Source organism: Scomber scombrus, chromosome 22, assembly GCF_963691925.1.
Source record: "Scomber scombrus chromosome 22, fScoSco1.1, whole genome shotgun sequence".
Lineage (NCBI taxonomy): Eukaryota > Metazoa > Chordata > Actinopteri > Scombriformes > Scombridae > Scomber > Scomber scombrus.
In genome coordinates this window covers 22,378,646-22,397,412 of record NC_084991.1, presented here as the reverse complement: position 1 = coordinate 22,397,412, position 18,767 = coordinate 22,378,646, and the positions used below count along the sequence as shown (strand labels likewise).

Genomic DNA, 18,767 nt, shown 5'->3' with positions numbered 1-18,767 from the left:
CTTGTGATCCTGGTCTTGACGGTTGTGAAAATCTAGTTTGAAGACTATTTTGAGCTCATTTGTTGTTCAAAAGCAAACTGAGGGACAGGTCATATTACTCCATCATACAAGTAATGACAGACTGCACCTAACTATTATTTTCTTTAAGAATCCATTTTCATAACAGACAGTTACTCTACAATTAACTGAACCTAATCACATATTTATTTTAAAGAACCTTCCTTCCTTTCTGGGAAACAATCAGCACACTACTGTAAACTGAATCATCTTTACTGTGAAGCTAAAGGTTTCTATATTACGCTCAGAGGTTTCAACCTTGAACATGACATCAGTATCAGATATGACTTTATTTCAGCATCATAAAGCTGTCCGCTTGCAAGTGTCTTCATCCATTAACCTGGTATGCAGCTCTGCAAAGGAGCATAATAAATATGCAAAATGACAGCTACATGCACCTTGTATAAGGAAAAAGTCATAATCTTTCAGCATGTTAAGGGAAATAACATTGTTTGTTTTTTATGTTGTGTCACTTCTTGTTTTTCTCTGCTTTAGTAATGTCAGTAATTGTCTTCAACTGTCTCGAAAGGCTCTTTATATTTATTTAATCTTTGTTTCAGTCCTGCAGCAGAAGCTCCAGCTTGGGCTCCTCTGGATCTCAGCTCGCTCCCCAGGCACAGCTCCTCTGCCTGGGCAACATGGAGCCTGGAGCTGGCCGGCTGCCGCTTCAGGTCCTGGGAGAGACTGAGGCGCTGCAGCAGTTCTTCAGTGGTGAGCACAAGATTGATCTCTTTACATCATGTCATCTGATTATACTAACAAATATGTTTATGATAATTACTCATGCATATCCTCAAGCAGCACAGTCAAACGAACCTCAAAAATAAGCCACACATTTGCTAATTTTCACAAGAATAGTCAGAATAGTCCAGGGTTAGGGTCAGTTTCAAAACGTCTTACGGAGGTTAAACGTCTTTCAAATAAGGTTCTGGTGGTTCCTGTAGAAGTTACAGGCGACTTTAAGGTGTGTCTAGTGGTCTTTTAGAAGGTAAAATGATTCATTAGGTGATTTTAATGGTCTTTAAGGAAGTTCTGCTGGTTGTTGAGGAGTTTCAATTTGTTCCAATTGTTCCAGTCACCTAAAATAAGTGATTATTGAGGTTCGAGTTGAGCTTGAAGACATTTAATAAACCTGAAAGACATTCCAGGGTAGGAGTATTTTAGGATGTTTATGTGGCCACTGAGATAGTTAATGTTTTCCTTATTGTCTATTGTTAAGGTTTATATATCTTATAAAGTTTATATAAGGAGTCCTTAAAAATGTCCTTGAGGTGGTTGAAGGGAGATTTGAAGAGTATGTACAACAGTAGTTCTCAGAAAAAGGCATGAAGTGACTAAATGAAGTGTATTTTTCTTGTAATACAAAATCAGTGACCCTTAAGAAGGTCCCAGCAGTCCTTTGGGACTTTTAATAGGTCCTAAAGGATATTCAAGAGGTTCATGGAGACGTCACAGAAGTCTTTGTGGTTGTAAAGGTACCAGAAGAAATTCAAGTAGTTTCAGAGGCTCTAGTGAAGTATTTCTTACAAAAAAGGACATTTGGATAAATTAAATAGGCATGTTTCTTCTTAACTGAACATTTATTAAAATGAGAAGATTCAAATTCCTGAATTTATTCAATTATTTATTTAAAACATGACGAGTGGCAGGAAGTGCCAGTAAAGATCTCTGACTGGACGTCTCTCAGATCCATTTACACACTTGTTGACTCGTCTATTTTTCAACAGTGCAGTTTTTTTCTTTCCACTATGCATCTCATTGTTTGTTCTGATTATTCAACCAGAACAGTTTCATGTCAAATGCTACAAGACACAATCAGCTGGGACAAATGAATAGGATTGTTAGCTAAAATAATATACAGTGATTTCTGACCACTAGTAATAGTATTTTTAATTTCATTGTCATTATAAATTGTGGAAGAAACAAACAGTCTGATTTGTATTAACTCATCTCAAACTCATCTATTATTGCCCACGGGTAAACATGCCACATCACACAGGTATGCTATCTACTTCCTTATCTTTTTCTGTTAAGGTCAAGAATGATTGATTACAGTACAGTGTGCGTGTGTGTATTTGTGTGTGTGTGTACAGTTCAGGATATGCATGGTGTGTTGGACAGTTCTGTAGCTGTGGATACGAGCAGCCTGGAGCAGTACCTCATCAATGAAATGGACCCCAACAGCTTGTAAGACTCATACACAAACACAATGCAAAAAAAAACATAACAATAATAGATTAAAGTCACATAAATGCTCCTTTCAACCTTCAGGTCCACTCCTGATGGCTGGGAATCAATTAAGTCAATCATTGATTACTTTACAAAGGTTTACACAACTTCCTTGAATATAAACTCTCACTTTAACATTATATCTTAAATGTTTAGGTTCATTTACTCTTGAGAAATGAAGAAGATGTTTTCTGAGAGTGGTTAAAGAAACAAAGAATTAATGTTAAAAGCATTGAAGTTAGTAGCAGTAATAAGTAATGTCATCCTCATTCCTGGACATGCATTGTTATATAACACACACACAAACACACAAACACATAAACACACATACATACAAATAGGCTTGACCTAGTTGGTTATCTGAGTAAAGGTTGTAAACACAAAATGCTCTTGATATGTGTCGGGTCTAGAAGTTATATCTAGTTATATCTCAAATGTTCTGTTTCTTTTGTTTGTTTCTTAAAATTCTTTCCCAGCATGCTTCCTGAGTCTCCTCCTGACTCCAGTTCGGAGGCCTGTTCTCCTGCACAGATACCAGGTAGTGTTCAGACCTTCAAACACATATTACAAGATTAAAGGTTTTAATTTAAGGATAGGTTCACAGTTTTTCAAGTCAGTCTTAAACCAGCAGTCAGGTGTCCATATAAACAGTGGAAGATGTGTTTTCTTCGATGTAATCATTCCTCCTGTTCATACTGTCTATTGAAAGATCTCCTTCATGTGCTCTTTCAATGTAAAGTGATGGAGGACAAAATTTAAAAGTAGATGATCAGCTTCTATTGAGCTTCATCAGTCTGAGTTAGTCATATCAAGTGATATCTGACACATTTACAGTATTTTTAGCATCAGATTCCCTCTTAGTGTTTCCCTGTTGAGCTGTGGTGGAAGTATAGTAACACAAAGACTTTACTACTAAAAACACTGTAACGTTGAAACAGAAGATGAAGATTTGACTCATTTGGAGGGCTGAAGCTTGTATAACTTCCTTTTAAGTGCTCAAACTACTTTCACTGGTGATTTAATGTCTTATGGCTCAGAATGAGAGGGTAACAGTTCTGTGTAAAAATATTTGGTAGTGAAATAAAAGTCCAGGAAAGTATTACTGAGCAAACATTACTTTATTATCAGGCTTTATCAAGACGTTTGTAACAAGTGTTTATAAATGAATCTGATAAGGTAAAACTTTAGCTAATTTACTGCACTTCTCTGATTGGTAGACTTCCACTATGAGCCTCCGTATTGGTCCAACCAGCAGACCAGCCAACAAGTGTTCCAGTCAACGCCACGGTCCGCTGCCTCCTCATCTTGTCGCTTTAAGGATCAGGGCTCCACCGCCGTCCACCCTGAGCTGCTGACTCATGAACAGCTCCACAATATGGGGCTCACTAACACTAACATCAAGCCTGGGACCTCACCTGCCCCACCTGCTCCACCTGCTCCACCCCTGCACCAGCACAATCACCACTCACCTGAACATTACCTGACTCAAGAGAGCTGCTTGCAGGTTTACACCCCGCCCACGCCTCCCTCGCCACCCCTGCCTCCATCTAACAGCTACACCATGCCATGTGCTGGGTCAGGCCTGGTTCCAGGTTTAGCTCCACCCTCTTCGACCTGTCTGCTGGGCTCCGCCTCCACACCACACAACTGGTGAGCACACTTTCTACATTGACAGATTTGTGACTTTTAGCCTTTACAGAGTCGCTGTTTTGTACTTTTCTGCTCAGGCTTTTGAATTGAAATAGCAACAACTGTTTTTAGTCCCGACCCACAAAAATATACCAATTAAATTACCTATACCATAATTGCAGGTGGTACCAATTCATGCTGCCTGACAAACACTTCAATAGGTGCACTACTACTGCAGGAATATTACTGTGAATTGTACATTGAATTAAAGATGTTTCAGTTCATCAATCACAACATTTAACAGACTCAGTCAGTCAGTTTTTTGCTGTTTGCTATTTGCTTTAGCCCATCGGAAAGTAAAAAGAGAAGAAGATCTGAGTCTGAGGAGCCGTCAGTAGGAATCAACACATCCTGCAGTGAAGGTGACGGGACTCGTGGAGGCAGTGGTCTGAGCATGGGATCCTTCCAGCTGCTGACCTGGGAACATTACAGGCCAGAAGAGTGGAGCGCTCCATACGACGGCAGCTACCAAACACTGTGAGTATAAAACCAGCTAAATCAGTTGGTTTAATAGTTGTTGAGATTTCTCTCTCTGAATAAAATAGATGGACAGAGTTAAATTTCAGCAAGAGTGACTTTTCTCCTATGTCTCCAGATCTCTTCCTGCCTATCAAGTGGATACAGATAAAGGCTTCAACTACTCTACAGCAGACGAGGCTTTTGTTTGCCAGAAGAAGAACCACTTCCAGGTCACAGTTCACATTGGCGTTGCCGCAGAGCCACGATACATCAGAACTCCAAGCGGGCTACAGGAGGTCGACCACTTCCAGATAAAAGTATTTGGGGTCAAGGTGCGTAGGAAACTCTCCAACCTTCGGTCTCATTAACCAGAACAATATGAGTCATAATAATGCACTATGAACTAAAACAAAGATGGCTGAAATATTCAGAAACTATTTTGTTAAAGCAAATCTAAAACACACATATCAGGAAATGATCTTATTTGAGGAGAGGATCTTGATATCAGTTTCATTTGTGGGTCTAGTGCATAGACTGGTCTAAGCAGGTTGTATTTAACCTAGCTTAGAACAAAGAGTGAAAGCAGAGGAAACATTTTTAGTCTAGCAGCAGTTAGTATTTGAGTTACCACATCTCAACAGTCCTTTCTTCATAGTAGGTTTGTCATGTTTGAGTTCTGAACGTGGCCTGTACATAAAGATGGACGTAGCCAAGTGTGATGTCACCTGTTGGTTTGCACTGGAGCCAATTTGAAGGCCCAGAGCTGCAGTTTGTAGTTTGGCACCATCTTTTTCATTTGTAGCCAAGGCCCTCCAAATAAAGAGTACAGGGTGTACTTCGGACTGTGTGCCAACAGGACAGGTATCATCATCAAGTTACATTAAACTCAGTCAAATGTTGTGACAATAGTCCGACTCAATGTTAGTCCCAGTGCCAGGGAGAGCAGGTGAGCCAACTGTCAATCAATGTCCACATTATAAACACTATACATATTTAGATCTTTATAACGGAGTAATACTTTCTTGTACTGACCACCAGTGCAGTTATAAGAGGGTCTGAATTTAAAGATTGAGACTATTATGGCTTGTTGAAAAAATGAATTCATATTTGTAGAGAGTCATGCAACATGCTGTATCTAGCGGCCATCAGTGTCACTTTGTGGTTCTTCAACATTGGCTTCAGTCGCAAGTCTTTGATGAACTAGTCAGTTGAGGCTAATTAACAAAATAAATCTTCATAAAAATGATATTGACCTTTTCATGACATTTAAAAAGACTTACCCCAAATGTCAAACTGATTCTATCAGACTTCAGATCTGAAAAGCTTCTCAATATGGTCACCACTGGAAAAAACAACAAACTGTACCCTTTATCCTTTTCCCTCTCCACCCCACAGCTGGAAGCTCCCACTAATCAGGTCACCATCGAGCAGTCTCAGCCCGATCGCAGCAAGAAACCCTTCCACCCTGTCAGGTAGGTACAGTAGAAGAGTCGCGACAATCACCTGCAGCCAACTGTTTATTAGTTCAAACTGAGTCTAGGTTGGCTCCATTTGGGACTTTCTGATCCACTGCAGGGAGACAGTCATGCAGCTATACCAATGAGGCTCTGTGCTGCTTTTTGTTGGAAGTTAGTCCTCATACTTGAAGTAATTTCTATTGTAAAAGAAAAATATACAATTTAAAACCAGTTCATGTGACTTCCTTGCATCATTCTTGCATGTTACAGATAAAAAGTCAACATCATTGCCAGTTGATGATCTATACAGAAAGCATAATAATTGAATATATATATATATGTGGAGAAATCCAAAGCGTGACATACCTGCTGTATCTAGTTATGGTTATTAAGCTATGATTAGACAATAGACAGAAATACTGCTGCATTATGTGTTTGCTCCACTGGCCACAAGGGGCAGCAATGAGCCCATTCGAGCTGCACTCAAAAACATACAACGTGAAAACAAGCTACACAAATATGCCTTTTTTCATTCAACACTGACAGGGGTTCCACATTTTTTTAAATGAAGTTGCAAAAACACAACATTTCAAATTCCAATTTCACATTTTCCTACATTTTCTTCAGGGTCAGTCTGCCCAGCGGCAAAATCACCAAGGTGACACTCGGCCGACTGCACTTCAGCGAAACGACGGCCAACAACATGAGGAAGAAAGGCAAACCCAACCCTGACCAGAGGTGTGTGTGTGAGTGTATGAATGAATGAACAACAGTGAGAGAGGAGCTACGTGCTAACTGTATCTGTGTGTTTCTGTAGATATTTTCAGATGGTGGTCGGTGTGTACGCTGCGGTGAAAGAGGGGACTTTCCTTTTGACAGCTCTGGTGTCTGAGAGAATCATCGTCAGGGTAACAATACTTACGTTCAACCAATAAACTATGATACCTCCTTGGTGTAAATAATTAGCAGAAACTCAAATGTGCCTGCTTTTCCCTGCAGGCCTCAAACCCTGGTCAGTTTGAGACAGACGGCGACGCCCTGTGGCAGCGTGGGGTGATGCAGGATGGGGTGGTCTGTCAGGGCCGTGTGGGCATCAACACAGACTCTCCTGACGAGGCGCTGGTCGTCTGCGGCAACGCCAAGGTGATGGGTACCATCATTCAGCCGTCAGACCGCCGCGCCAAGCAAAACATACAAGAGGTGAGATGATAAGATTATATCACATACCGTAAAAACCGGTGTATAAGAATCAGTCTATTAAATACTGGTTTATTTGAATGCACCAGTAGTTATTTATTAATAAACACATATGTTTATACTCCGAAACGTTCTCAATTTACTTTTATTAGAAACACAATTAAAACACACAGATTACACCTGAAACAGTGTGTCGGGTTAATGTTTAATGGTCCAGTAATGATTTAACTGAACTGGACCGGTATATTAACTCAGACTGGGTTCGGGTTAGGCTAAGTTTCAATTAAACCTGAACACAGTAACTTTACATATTCAATATAGTGTGTAGCTGATTACTCAAGTCCCAATAACTCTTCATCAGAGCTGCCACTGTGTGCAAATAGACTACTGCACCCGAGTTGCGCTTTTGCACATTATGCTTCAATTCACGAGCAAGAACCACACCACCAATGAGATACGTTTGACAAATTTATTAAGAAGATTTGAATGAATTGTTTGTGCTCTTAATGCGGTGTGGGGAGGCCGTATGAAGGATCCGCTGCTGCGCCCGGGCAACGAGGACCCCCTTGGAACCAATGAGAAAGGAGAGAAGAACAGAAAGAGAGGGCGGGGGGGTGGGGGAACTCAAATACGAGAGCGAAAGAGGGGGAAGAGGGGTTAGGCTGGTTTATATAGGAGCCGGAAGGGGTGTAATTGGGGTGTTTTTCCCGCTCCTGAAACTGCGCTTCATAAGCTTCGACATCAGTTTGGTCTGTAGATCCTGAAACATCACAGCAACTAGTGTCTGAAATACTTCTGATCAACACACAACCATTTTCCATACAACATAAAAGCATTAAAAGGTCATCAATAGTCTTTTTTCGTTCGCTGTCGACACAGCTGGAGTGTGCAGCGCATGCTTGATACTCAATTGCAATATGAGTTTATATTAGAAAATCATCAAATCTTTTTAAACTCTCGAATTTTAGTCCAGAAAATCATGCGTATTAATATTTAAACTCTTAGCAATTAAAATACTAACTTTGCAACACATCATTTATATTGACTACAGTTATTATTGAATTTGACTCTTTATCCCAAGTCACTAAACCTCTTCCTTCCTGTTTGTGTGTCAGGTCGACTCTGAACAGCAGCTGAAAAGAATCACTCAGATGAGAATCGTTGAGTTCGACTACAAACCAGAGTTTGCCTCCACGATGGGAATAGACTCTCCCCACCAGACAGGTGACTGACCACACTGTTAAAATGTGTGTTTTATGTGTTTTAGTGTTTACATTGTGATTATTTTGAACAATAATAATATTGCCGACTGATATTGCAGGTATATTAGCCCAGGAGGTGAAGGAGCTGCTGCCGTCAGCAGTGAAAGAGGTCGGAGACGTCACCTGTTCTGATGGAGAGAAGATTAATAACTTCCTCATGGTGGATAAGGTATATTCTCCATTATTTCTGCCTGCAGACTGTTATTTTACCTTTTCTTTCTTTAAGGTAAAAGTTTAGCAATGTCAACTAATATCTGGAGGACTTTTCAAAGAAAGACATGACTTTGGAGAAGAAATTTCTGTGATGAAATTTGGTAAACTTGAAGTTCACTTACTAGCTAGACGATGTGAAGAGATATTCCCCTCATATATTCAACATTTATACTCAGGTTTTACAATGAGAAAGTTACTATTGCTAAAGACGGTTATGATATGGTCAAAAGCTTTTGTAAAAGCTAGTAAGTGAACCTTCTGTTTACAATACATTATCACAAACACTATTTTTGTTAAAATACTGAAGCTACAAACCACAATGACAGTCACAAGTTGTTATAGCTCCGTCTTTGCACAGCTCAGGAGAAAGTGTGTAAAATCTACATTTCTCTGATGCCCTCTTCCTCCTCTTCCTCCTGCAGGAGCAGATCTTCATGGAGAATGTTGGGGCGGTTCAGCACCTGTCGAAGCTCACCGACAATCTGGAAAACCGAATCAAAGAGCTGGAGGTGTGGAACACCCGACTGGCCAAGCTGAAGAGTCTGACGGGCAGCATGCGCTCCACAGGGTAATTCATCCATTCATACATCCATGTATTCATATATCACCATGTACAGGGGTAATAGAAACACTGCAGTTAAGTCTGGTCAGTGGTTATCTCAGTGTTTATGGTGATGTTTAGCAAATGCAGATACGTATCTTGCACCTTCAAACTGACATCTATCAGGGGTAAAGGCAAAGCAGGCTATAACTAGCTATAGCATGCTTTAGATACTGAATGTTGTGGTACTTTTTACTTCAATGCCATATTAAGGTCCAACCAGGTACTAAAGCATGTCAATATCTGTGTGTATCTTACAAAAAGTTGACTCCAAAAAAGGAATTACTTTTGTAAATTTGACTGGCCTTTAAGAAGCAAAGGTAAGACATCTGTATACTCCAACAGAAGTGTGTGTTGGATGGTTGAACAGCTATCCGATTGGGTTTGGTAACTTTCCAACATTCACACCCCTGTCATGCAGTGATTGGCCAGCAGTGTGGAGGTGAGAAAGTCAGAAGGGTTTGAACTTCTTTTTCCATTTGTTACATAACTATTTCCATCACATTTGCATTTACAAACATGCAAATGTGTGTCGCTACCTCCATATTTACATTATTATCTCCTCAATGTCCTCTATGATAGTAACTGTTCAGAACAGTTATAAACACTTATACCTTCCAACATCACATCATACAAACTAGTTCTTTTCTAGCATAAACCAAACCGTAGCCTCTAATTTCACAGCTTCTCATATAAAAATCATATTGATCAGGGAGAATAAAACTTATAAAATATTTGTTTTGTCTGAGTTGCAGCTCAGGTTATACTGTGTATGTACAGTGCTGTGGAAAAGTACTAATGACGTGAAGTGTGTGTGTGTGTGTGTGTGTGTGTGTGTGTGTGTGTGTGTGTGTGTGTGTGTGTGTGTGTGTGTGTGTGTGTGTGTGTGTGTGTGTGCGTCTTGCATAATAGTAGAATTACCTTGTTATCAGCGTATCAATGCAAATCACAGTTCAAGGACGAATGAGTCTCTGAAGGCTACTGTGTGTATCTGTGAATGAAATCGAAGACGTACTCCCGTTTTCGTAAACTGGTCTTTTGCTCTATATTAGTTTGACCCCCTCTATGTGGCTTTGGTCAAAGGCCTTGTGGGAAATGTAGGTAAAGAGTAAACACCACTAGGGAGGTTGAAGTAAATTGTGTTCATTTCTTTACATAACATCGAACTGTGTTTTTAAATGTAAACTGAAACTTGTATTTTGAGTTATTATTTTTAAGCTTTCAAAATAAAGGAAAGTGTTAACCCTCCTGTTGTCCTCGAGTCAAGGAAGGAAGGGAGGAAGAAGGATGGAAAGGAGGGAAGAAGGAAGGGAGGAAGAAGGAAGGAGGGAGGGACGGAGAAAGGATAGACGGAAGGAAGGAAGGGAGGAAAGAAGGAACAGTCAAAACAAACAGGGTCAATTTGACCCGAGGATGACACAAAGGTTAAAACAGAAATATCGACAATATCGGAAGAAGGAAGGAAAGGAGGGAGGAAGGAAGTAGGGGAGGAAGGAAGGAAGGAAAGGAGGGAGGTAGGAAGGGAGGGAAGGAAAAGATGGAAGGTAGGAGGGAGGGAGGGAAGAAAGAAGGAAGGAGGGAGGGAGAGAGAAAGGAAAAGAGGAAGGGAGGAAGGAAGGACAGAGGACAGAAGGAAGGTAATGAGGAGGAAAGAAAGAGACAAGGAGGGAGGGAGGAAAGAAGGAGGGAGGGAGGGAGGGATGGAGGAAGAAAAGAAGGAAGGGAGGAAAGAGAGAAGGAGGGAGGGACGGAGAAAGGATAGAGGATAGGAAGGAAGGGAGGACAGAAGGAACAGTCAAAACAAACGGGCGTCAATTTGACCCGAGGACGACACGAAGGTTAAAACAGAAATATCGACAATATCGAAAAAAACAAACCACTGGGCCCATCAGTGATTTCTTAATAATAACTATGAATCTTGTGTTTTCTCCAGAACATTACCCAGGAAACCCAGCGGTGTGTCGACAACGAAGAATCCTGACACATGTAAGACTGGGAAAGTTCAGAAGGAAGGCAAGAGTCGGAAGTACAACCACTGTCTGCGGCACAAAGTCTTCCAGGCCAGCGTTTTCACCCTTCTGGCCACCATGGGTTTCTGGTGAGGCATGATGCCACCTCCTGTTGCTCTACATAGTGACATTACAAGAAGTGTAAAACTGTAACGTTGTGTTTGTCTGTATGTGCAGTGTCATCACTATCACCGCACTCTATCTACTGACTTTGGGGGAGAACGACTTTGAAACCACTGGCAACAGGTAAACAATCGAGCCTTTTCATTGTCCAAATGCAAAAACACAAAGCACCATTTATAAACCGCTTAGCAGCCTGGCAATCACCAGATAATACCTGGCAACCGCTGAATATCCATGAGCAAAAACCTAGTAACACCCTTACAACCTTATAGTAACACCTTAGTAACCTCACCCATTGGACCAGCCCAGTAACATCCTACCATTACCTTTCTAACCTCAGAGTAACACTTAAATGTAACACTCTAGCACTCTAGTTCACCTGGCAACCGCCTAGTAACACCTTACCAATGTTATTCCTTTCTTAACCAACAACAATCAATTGGCAACCCTATGAACACCATACCATAAGTTTTCCCATTGTAACTTTTAACAGTCACATGGCAGCCATCTAGTAACACCCTTCTGACAGTATGCCCCAATCAAACCATAGCAACCAATGATAATCAGTGATAATGATAACTGTAATCCTTCACTTTGACCATCTTTTAATCCATTCGAAAACCCTTTAAAAACTTTTATGTTTATGTTCTGTGCTGCTTTTAACTGATTTTGTTTTCTTTAACTGTCTTGTATTTTACCTTTTACCATTTAAAGGGGTTTATGTTCTTTTAATTGCAGTTAATGTTTTTTCTTTTAGCATTATGTAAAGCACTTAACATTGACTTTGCGTACGAAATGTACAAAACAAATAATGATCTTGCCTCTAACAACCTCCTTGTAACACCCCAGCACCCAATGACAGTTTTCTGGCAACCTGCACATAACACCGTCATAACTACCAAGTAACATCATAGTAACCACTGACAATCACCTTGGAACCATTTAGTAACACTCTACCATTAGTATTCTCATGTGTAACATTTGATACTTACCTGGCAACCATTTGATATCATCATACCATTAGCATTCCCTTCAAACTCAGAGTAACAACCCTAGCAACAGTCACTTGACAACCTCCTAGTTATACCCTGTAAAACACATTAATAGAGTTGTTTTCCAATGACATAATAACTTAGTTACAACAGTGTTCTGTGTGACGTTGTTTTTGCTGATCGCTGTTTTTTGTCTCTTAGTAATGACAGCATGGTTTCTCTGCCAACTACAGCGTGGAGCAGCACAGGTAAACTACAGCCTTACAACACTGACTCACATTAACACTGAAAGCCTAATGTGAATAATGATTATAACAATTCAGCTGTGAGTTTCTGTGTTGTTCAACAGGTGTCAGACGAACACAAATCTATGTACATCAATAATCAGTATAATCCAGAGTCTAAAGTAATGTCAGATAACCACTGAGCATTTAAAAACAGCCATTGATAGCCACTTACTGTGACTGCCACTTCTCTTCTCCAGTCCCATCAACCAGCCCACCTGGCCCTTGGCCCCCAGATGTGGACTTTTGTGACCTGTTGTACTGTAGTGAGGTGTACTGCTGCCCTCCACCAGCAGGGGGCAGGACCAATCCCAACCTCACCTCCACTGAATCGACAGGAGCAGAGGAGTCTGATCTTAGAGGTAACAGCAGCTCAGTGTCGTGCTTGTTGACATTAATACATATATACATATTCCTGAATACAAAGAAAAAAGGAATCTGTTTTAATGTGTAATGTGTTTGTTTTCCCTGCAGATAACAGGGGAAAAAAACTTAAAAAGCTTAAAAGAACCACAGACTGTGAGTGTTTACTTTCCACATCTTATAAATTAACAACCACATACTTAACCAGACAGTGATGCTTTGACATATTGTTGCATTCAGTACATGTGAAGAAGCAGAGAGTGATGGATGCCAAGCTACAGCTCTTACCAACAGGGATTAGCCAACAACTACAAGCCAGACTTTCTCTCTTACCACCATTAGACCAATATTTCTATGGAGGATAACTTTACCCAGAATTTAAAAATAAAAGCTCTTAATGGAAAATAATTGACTATACACCATCATATTTAGTTCCCATGACAATAACGTCATAATTACATGTGGTACATTTGGCTTTGGACTCAGAATAAGACAATTGAAGATGTCACCACAGGCTATGTGAAGTTGGGACAATCGATAATGAAAATAATTGAAAATTATCAGTGCACTGAAAAACACAGTATTATATTTAATTTTGTGTTTTTCTTTCTCTCTGTCAGGGACAAACACCACCATGAATTCTTTTATGATCAAAGAAAGTCAACAGCTCATTGACAGCAGATACTGTCTAAGAGACGAGTGTGGGTAAGTAAGAAAAGACACACTGTAAATGGTGATGAGGGTACCACTGGTACATGGACAAAATCCATCAATTCTGGATGAATAATCACTGTTATGTTGTTAATGTCATAAAAATGCTTTTCCATAATTACATAGCAGCGACCTCCGAGGCTGAAAAATGAAGCCAAGGCAGAACTTGCCAAAAACTGCAGTTCCTCAAATGGCCACAAGTCAATCCCAGTAGACCCCCACGTTAAAATGCCAAACTTTACAGCCTTGTGCAAAAAAGGTTTATGGTCTCTATACCTAATTTCGCTGTTCAAAACTGTACGGGGTTTACATTTTTACATATCTCATCGATTCAAATTTTATCAAGGCTTAAAATGATGCATAAGTTAGGGCGTTACGATTCAAGTGACAGGTGGGTGCCGTCACAGGCAAGTTGCTACCACAGCAACAATGGCATAACCCAATTCACAGGATATAGGTGTAGCCATAGCTGTTTCTAATCTAGTGTGTTAGTGTGTGTAAGTTAATTTTAACATTTCAGTCGCCTAAAAAAAGTCTTGTCCAGCGTTTGGTTGTACAAAAAGACTATCTAAGGACTCCAATGTTTAAAAAAAAAAATTCAGGTTTATTTGTTTTAATGGTTGTAAGTCTGTTTTTCGCAAGTAAAAAATTAGTATTAGCATTATCACCGTTTCTAATGTGAACCCCAGTATAGATCTGCTATTTAAACTGAGCTGTTTGCAATTTCTGTCTTTACACTGAAAATAAATGTTCTGTATGCAAATACATTGTCCTAATTGTCCTAACAGCTCTGATTTAACCTACATAAAACTCAACAAATTGACACGTGTATAACTGCAGCCTGAAAGCTCTGAAAAGTCACAAATTTGCAGAAAGCAGTTTGAATCACGAGAAAGTTGTGTGGACGAAATGATGCATATATTTCCTCTTGGTTCATGAACAGCTTGTGTAGATGTGATCAGGACTTATTGATGCCATTGTGTTTCCTTTAGGCAAGGTAGATACACCTACAGAGTTCCCGTCAGCAAGTTTGTTCCAGTCAACATGAGAGTCACGCTGCTCATGAAGTAAGTCTGACTGACCATCTGCTAACAATACATTTATTTATTTGTTTGTACATTAAAGATTTCATGATTTAATATGTACACAAAGACATTCACATATATATTAACCCTCCTGTTGTCCTCGAGTCAAGGAAGGAAGGGAGGAAGAAGGGAGGAAGGGAGGGAGGAAGGAAGGAAGGAAGGAGAGAAGTAAAGAAGGAAGGAAAGGAGGGAGGAAAGGAAAGAAGGAAGGGAGGACGGAAAGGAAGGAAGGACGGATGAAAGTAGGAAGGAAGGAAGGTAGGAGGGAGGGAGGAAAGAAGGAAAGAGGGAGGGAGGGAGGGAGAAAGGAAGGAGAGAAGGACAGAGGGAAGAAGGAAGGGGGGAAGGTAGGAGGGAGGAAAGAAAGAGAGAAGGAGAGAGGGAGAAAAGAAAGAAGGGAGGAAGGGAAGGAAGGAAGGAAAGAAGGAGGGAGGGAGGGAAAAAGGAAAAGAGGAAGGGAGAAAGGAAGGAAAGAAGGACAGAGGAAAGAAGGAAGGGAGGAAGGTAGGAAGGAAGAAAGGAAGGAAGGAGGGAAGGAAAGAAGGAGGGAGGGAGGAAGGAAGGAAGGAAAGAAGGAGGGAGGGAGGAAAGAAGGAAGGGAGGGAGGAGGGAGAAAGGAAAAGAGGAAGGGAGGAACAGTCAAAACAGACAGGGTCAATTTGACCCGGGAGGACGACATGAAGGTTAAGCTGAGATCAAATGTATAATGTCTATTTTATTTCTGTGTAGCTCTACAGAGCTGCTGGTGGTCCATCTGTGTAGTTTTGATGAGTCGGCAGCCTGCTCTTCTCTGCTGGATATAAACACTGTGGCGGGGAGCAGATACATGTCAAACACACAGGTAAATATTAACTCTCACCTCCAGTGCAGAATATAATGTACTCATTTATCTGACTCTGTGTGGTTCTATGACATTAGGATGGAGTAAATATTCATGCGTTTTTGTCTATATGTGTCTCTGTTTGTGTTAGTTTGAGGGTCACTGAGGTTCCAGTCCACTAACTCAGTTAACATTACAGTTAATAATGTAGGATGTGTGGGGAAACACTGATGAATAATGGATGTCTGGCAGGGTTTCCCTCACATACTGATGACAACATACTAATCACAGCCACACTCACACTAATCCAGGACATGTAAACCAATCAGCATTTTACTGGAACAGACAGGACACCCAAGACTGTACAGCAGACGTAACACACTAGTATGCTTTATTTTACAAGCGCACACTTCTCATAGACAGAACTGCCCAGAAAGCCAAAACAACATCTCCCGGAGACCTATTCCCTTTCAGATTTTAGGTATCTCTCCAATCTAACACACCTGATTCTATTATTAACTCATTATTAAGCCCTTTGGTGAGCTTCAGCTGCTTGATATATAGCTAATTATCAGAATCAGGTGTGTTAGAGTGGGGAGATACCTAAAACATGCGGGAGCGTGTCTATGTTCCCACAGCTCTATGTTCCCACATTTCTAAGAGATTATTAAGATTTAGGCCCTATTTTCCTACAGCCACAGACATGTGTGGTGTCCTGGTACCTCTGTAAGGCTACGAGTGAAGTCCCTCATGAGCAATAATTTACAAATTAAGCACTGGGGCGGGCACAACGCTGTCCTGATTGGGCCATCTTTTTTAAAATATAACCCTAACCCTGTGGGAACATAGAGCCTAATTTTGAAAAAAAAGTTAGAGAAATGTTGGAACATCGGGCTGTGGGAACATAGAGCTGTGGGAACATAGAGCTGACCCCAAACATGCAGGGCAGTAGCTCTCCAAGGTTGATGACCACTGATCTAGAGTGACTACAAGACTGGCAAAGGACACAACCAACACTAAAGTCGAGGTTACGGAAGGTTTTCCTTATCAGATATATTGTTTTATAGGAAAATGAGCTTTTGTTTGTCATTCTTCAACTGATCTTTGTGGTTCGATATTGTTCTGTCTCTGCAGGGAGAACATGAATGGCCTCTCCATGTGGCTCGTCTTTATCACAGCTCGTATCACTTTCGCTCCACGGTGGCTGTAAGAAAATTATTTTTGTCTTTCTTTTGTCTTCCTTTCATAACACATAACAAATGGTTGGTTTTGGTCTTTTTAATTTAATTAGATGACTATAGGAAAAATACAGAAACACGCCAATATTATCCTTGTAGCAGCCAATAATGTAATAATGGCCGATAACGTAATAAATTTGCCCGTTTTTAAATGTAATAAAACCAATGTAGCAGCAAATAATGTAATAAGTTATTTCGTAATCGGCTTTATTACATTTAAAAGTGGCAAAATGGTTACGTAATCAGCCGTTATTACATTATCGGCCTTTATACCGTTATTGGCTGCTACAATCCTTTTAATTTTCCAGTTTGGTAAAAACTGTAACGTAAAAGTTGTACTCACTGTGTTCTCATTAGAAAAGCTAACAGAGTAAGTAAGCAGCAAACTTTATCGCCACTACTTCTTTATCACGTTGTATACTTGTACTGAGAATGTCACTGAATAGATATTTTCTTAAACGTTTCTCCGCAGGGTCAAGCAGACTGCAGTACTGACCAAAACTACGCGGGGGCGCTCTTCACCGACTACCACTTCCGCTTCTACCGACGCTGCACAGACTAATAAACACACCTTCACAGACACAGAAACTAATATTTGCATTTCACTTTTCCACATGAAGACAATCTGAAAAATACACAGAAATATTGTGTCATCACTTTCTGCTTTTTATCTACGTACATTTTTTTTAATGGTATTTTATTTTTATGTCCTTCCTGCTTCATTTAAAGAAGAGAGCTCACATTGTAGAGATGCGGACCAAAAGTGCAATGTCACAGTGATTCATTTCATCAACATCAAACCTCAAAGATGAATCAAAGACTAAAACTTCTGCACTTCAGACAGAAAAGTTATTGTTATAGTTATGTTGTGAAATCAGTAAATGGAAGTCTGACACTGATTTTATTCATCTTGGAGGATGTAAATGTGATTAATCTACATGAAAATTTGAAAACCAACAGATTAAGTAGTTCTGGTTTTGAGTTATTATGAAGTTTGTAGATTTTTGCTGTAAAGTACTTTATTAAGTATCTCATGCTTATGGAACAGGACTCCTTCTATAGTATGTGTATCTAAACTAATGTGAATTTTGACTTTAATCTCAATAAAAAAACAACTGAGAAATTTAAAAAATCATCAAGATTCTGTATTTTTTCTAAATTCTGTAATTAAAATCAACATTAATTGAAATCTAAGACTAGAAATTAAACCGTACTTCTAGAAGTTGATTTTCTCATCTGACAGATTTTCTTGTCTCACAAAACCACATTAAATTGCAAATTACTTAAAGTCACAATGAACTCCTGTAAACCCCTGTAAACTCCAGCACTAAGATGTTGCACCAGTTGCTTTTTAAAATACTAATATTGATGGTTTGAGTCATTGAGTCATATTTTAGATCAAATACCTCAATATCGATATTGCAACAATATTGTAGAGATGATTCTTGATGCTTTCACAAAATATTTACACAATGTTTTTGATAAATAATCATCAGTAATGTGGATATAATGACAAAGTGGGTAAAAGGTAAATAACAGAACAGCTAGAACAGTCTGTTAAGTTCAGAAAATTACATATTTTTACTGTAATTTATAACCAGGAAAAGAAAACTGATGACATATCGCGATATTACGATATCCAAAATCTAAGCCGATATCTAGTCTCATATTACGATATCGATATAATATCAATACATTTCCCAGCCCTACTCCTGACTGCTCTGCTTTATGTGAAATAAAAAGCTAATAAACAGTGAGGTGGCAATAGTTTAATAAAATGTTTAAAAGTGGCATCACATCTTCCGTGAAACTTTTTCTTACTTAAACGTTTTGACATGAAACATTTTTACAGTGAAAGGATTAGTGATCCGAAGTCTCAGGACTTGGAATCAACTTGAAAATCAGAAAGACTTACATCTCGGCTCTTGGCTTCTCAAACAGCTCAATGTTTGGGATCTGTTTTCAGTCGCAGTCAATC

General features: G+C 39.8%; 1 protein-coding gene across 1 annotated transcript; it reads left to right on the top strand.

Annotated features, from left to right (window-relative positions):
• The first annotated feature begins 646 nt into the window (after positions 1–646).
• LOC134004561 (myelin regulatory factor-like protein) lies at positions 647–17,906 on the top strand. Its single transcript, XM_062443887.1, has 23 exons — positions 647–768; positions 2,151–2,244; positions 2,763–2,824; positions 3,504–3,936; positions 4,261–4,452; positions 4,571–4,766; positions 5,830–5,906; positions 6,519–6,629; positions 6,709–6,799; positions 6,891–7,091; positions 8,204–8,312; positions 8,410–8,519; positions 8,986–9,131; positions 11,098–11,262; positions 11,351–11,419; positions 12,490–12,536; positions 12,773–12,934; positions 13,047–13,091; positions 13,556–13,640; positions 14,639–14,713; positions 15,461–15,572; positions 16,686–16,757; positions 17,262–17,906. Exons 1-23 carry the CDS (start codon positions 696–698, stop codon positions 17,349–17,351), a joined length of 2,817 nt encoding a protein of 938 aa, XP_062299871.1. The 5' UTR covers positions 647–695; the 3' UTR covers positions 17,352–17,906.
• The last annotated feature ends 861 nt before the right edge of the window (positions 17,907–18,767 follow it).

Bases quoted from the DNA above. Each gene is read 5' to 3' on its own strand.
- LOC134004561 (XM_062443887.1), top strand. From the start codon at position 696: ATGGAGCCTGGAGCTGGCCGGCTGCCGCTTCAGGTCCTGGGAGAGACT. The intron at 6,630-6,708 runs GTGTGTGTGTGA...GTGTTTCTGTAG, and splicing joins AAACCCAACCCTGACCAGAG to ATATTTTCAGATGGTGGTCG. The intron at 13,092-13,555 runs GTGAGTGTTTAC...TCTCTCTGTCAG, and splicing joins GCTTAAAAGAACCACAGACT to GGACAAACACCACCATGAAT.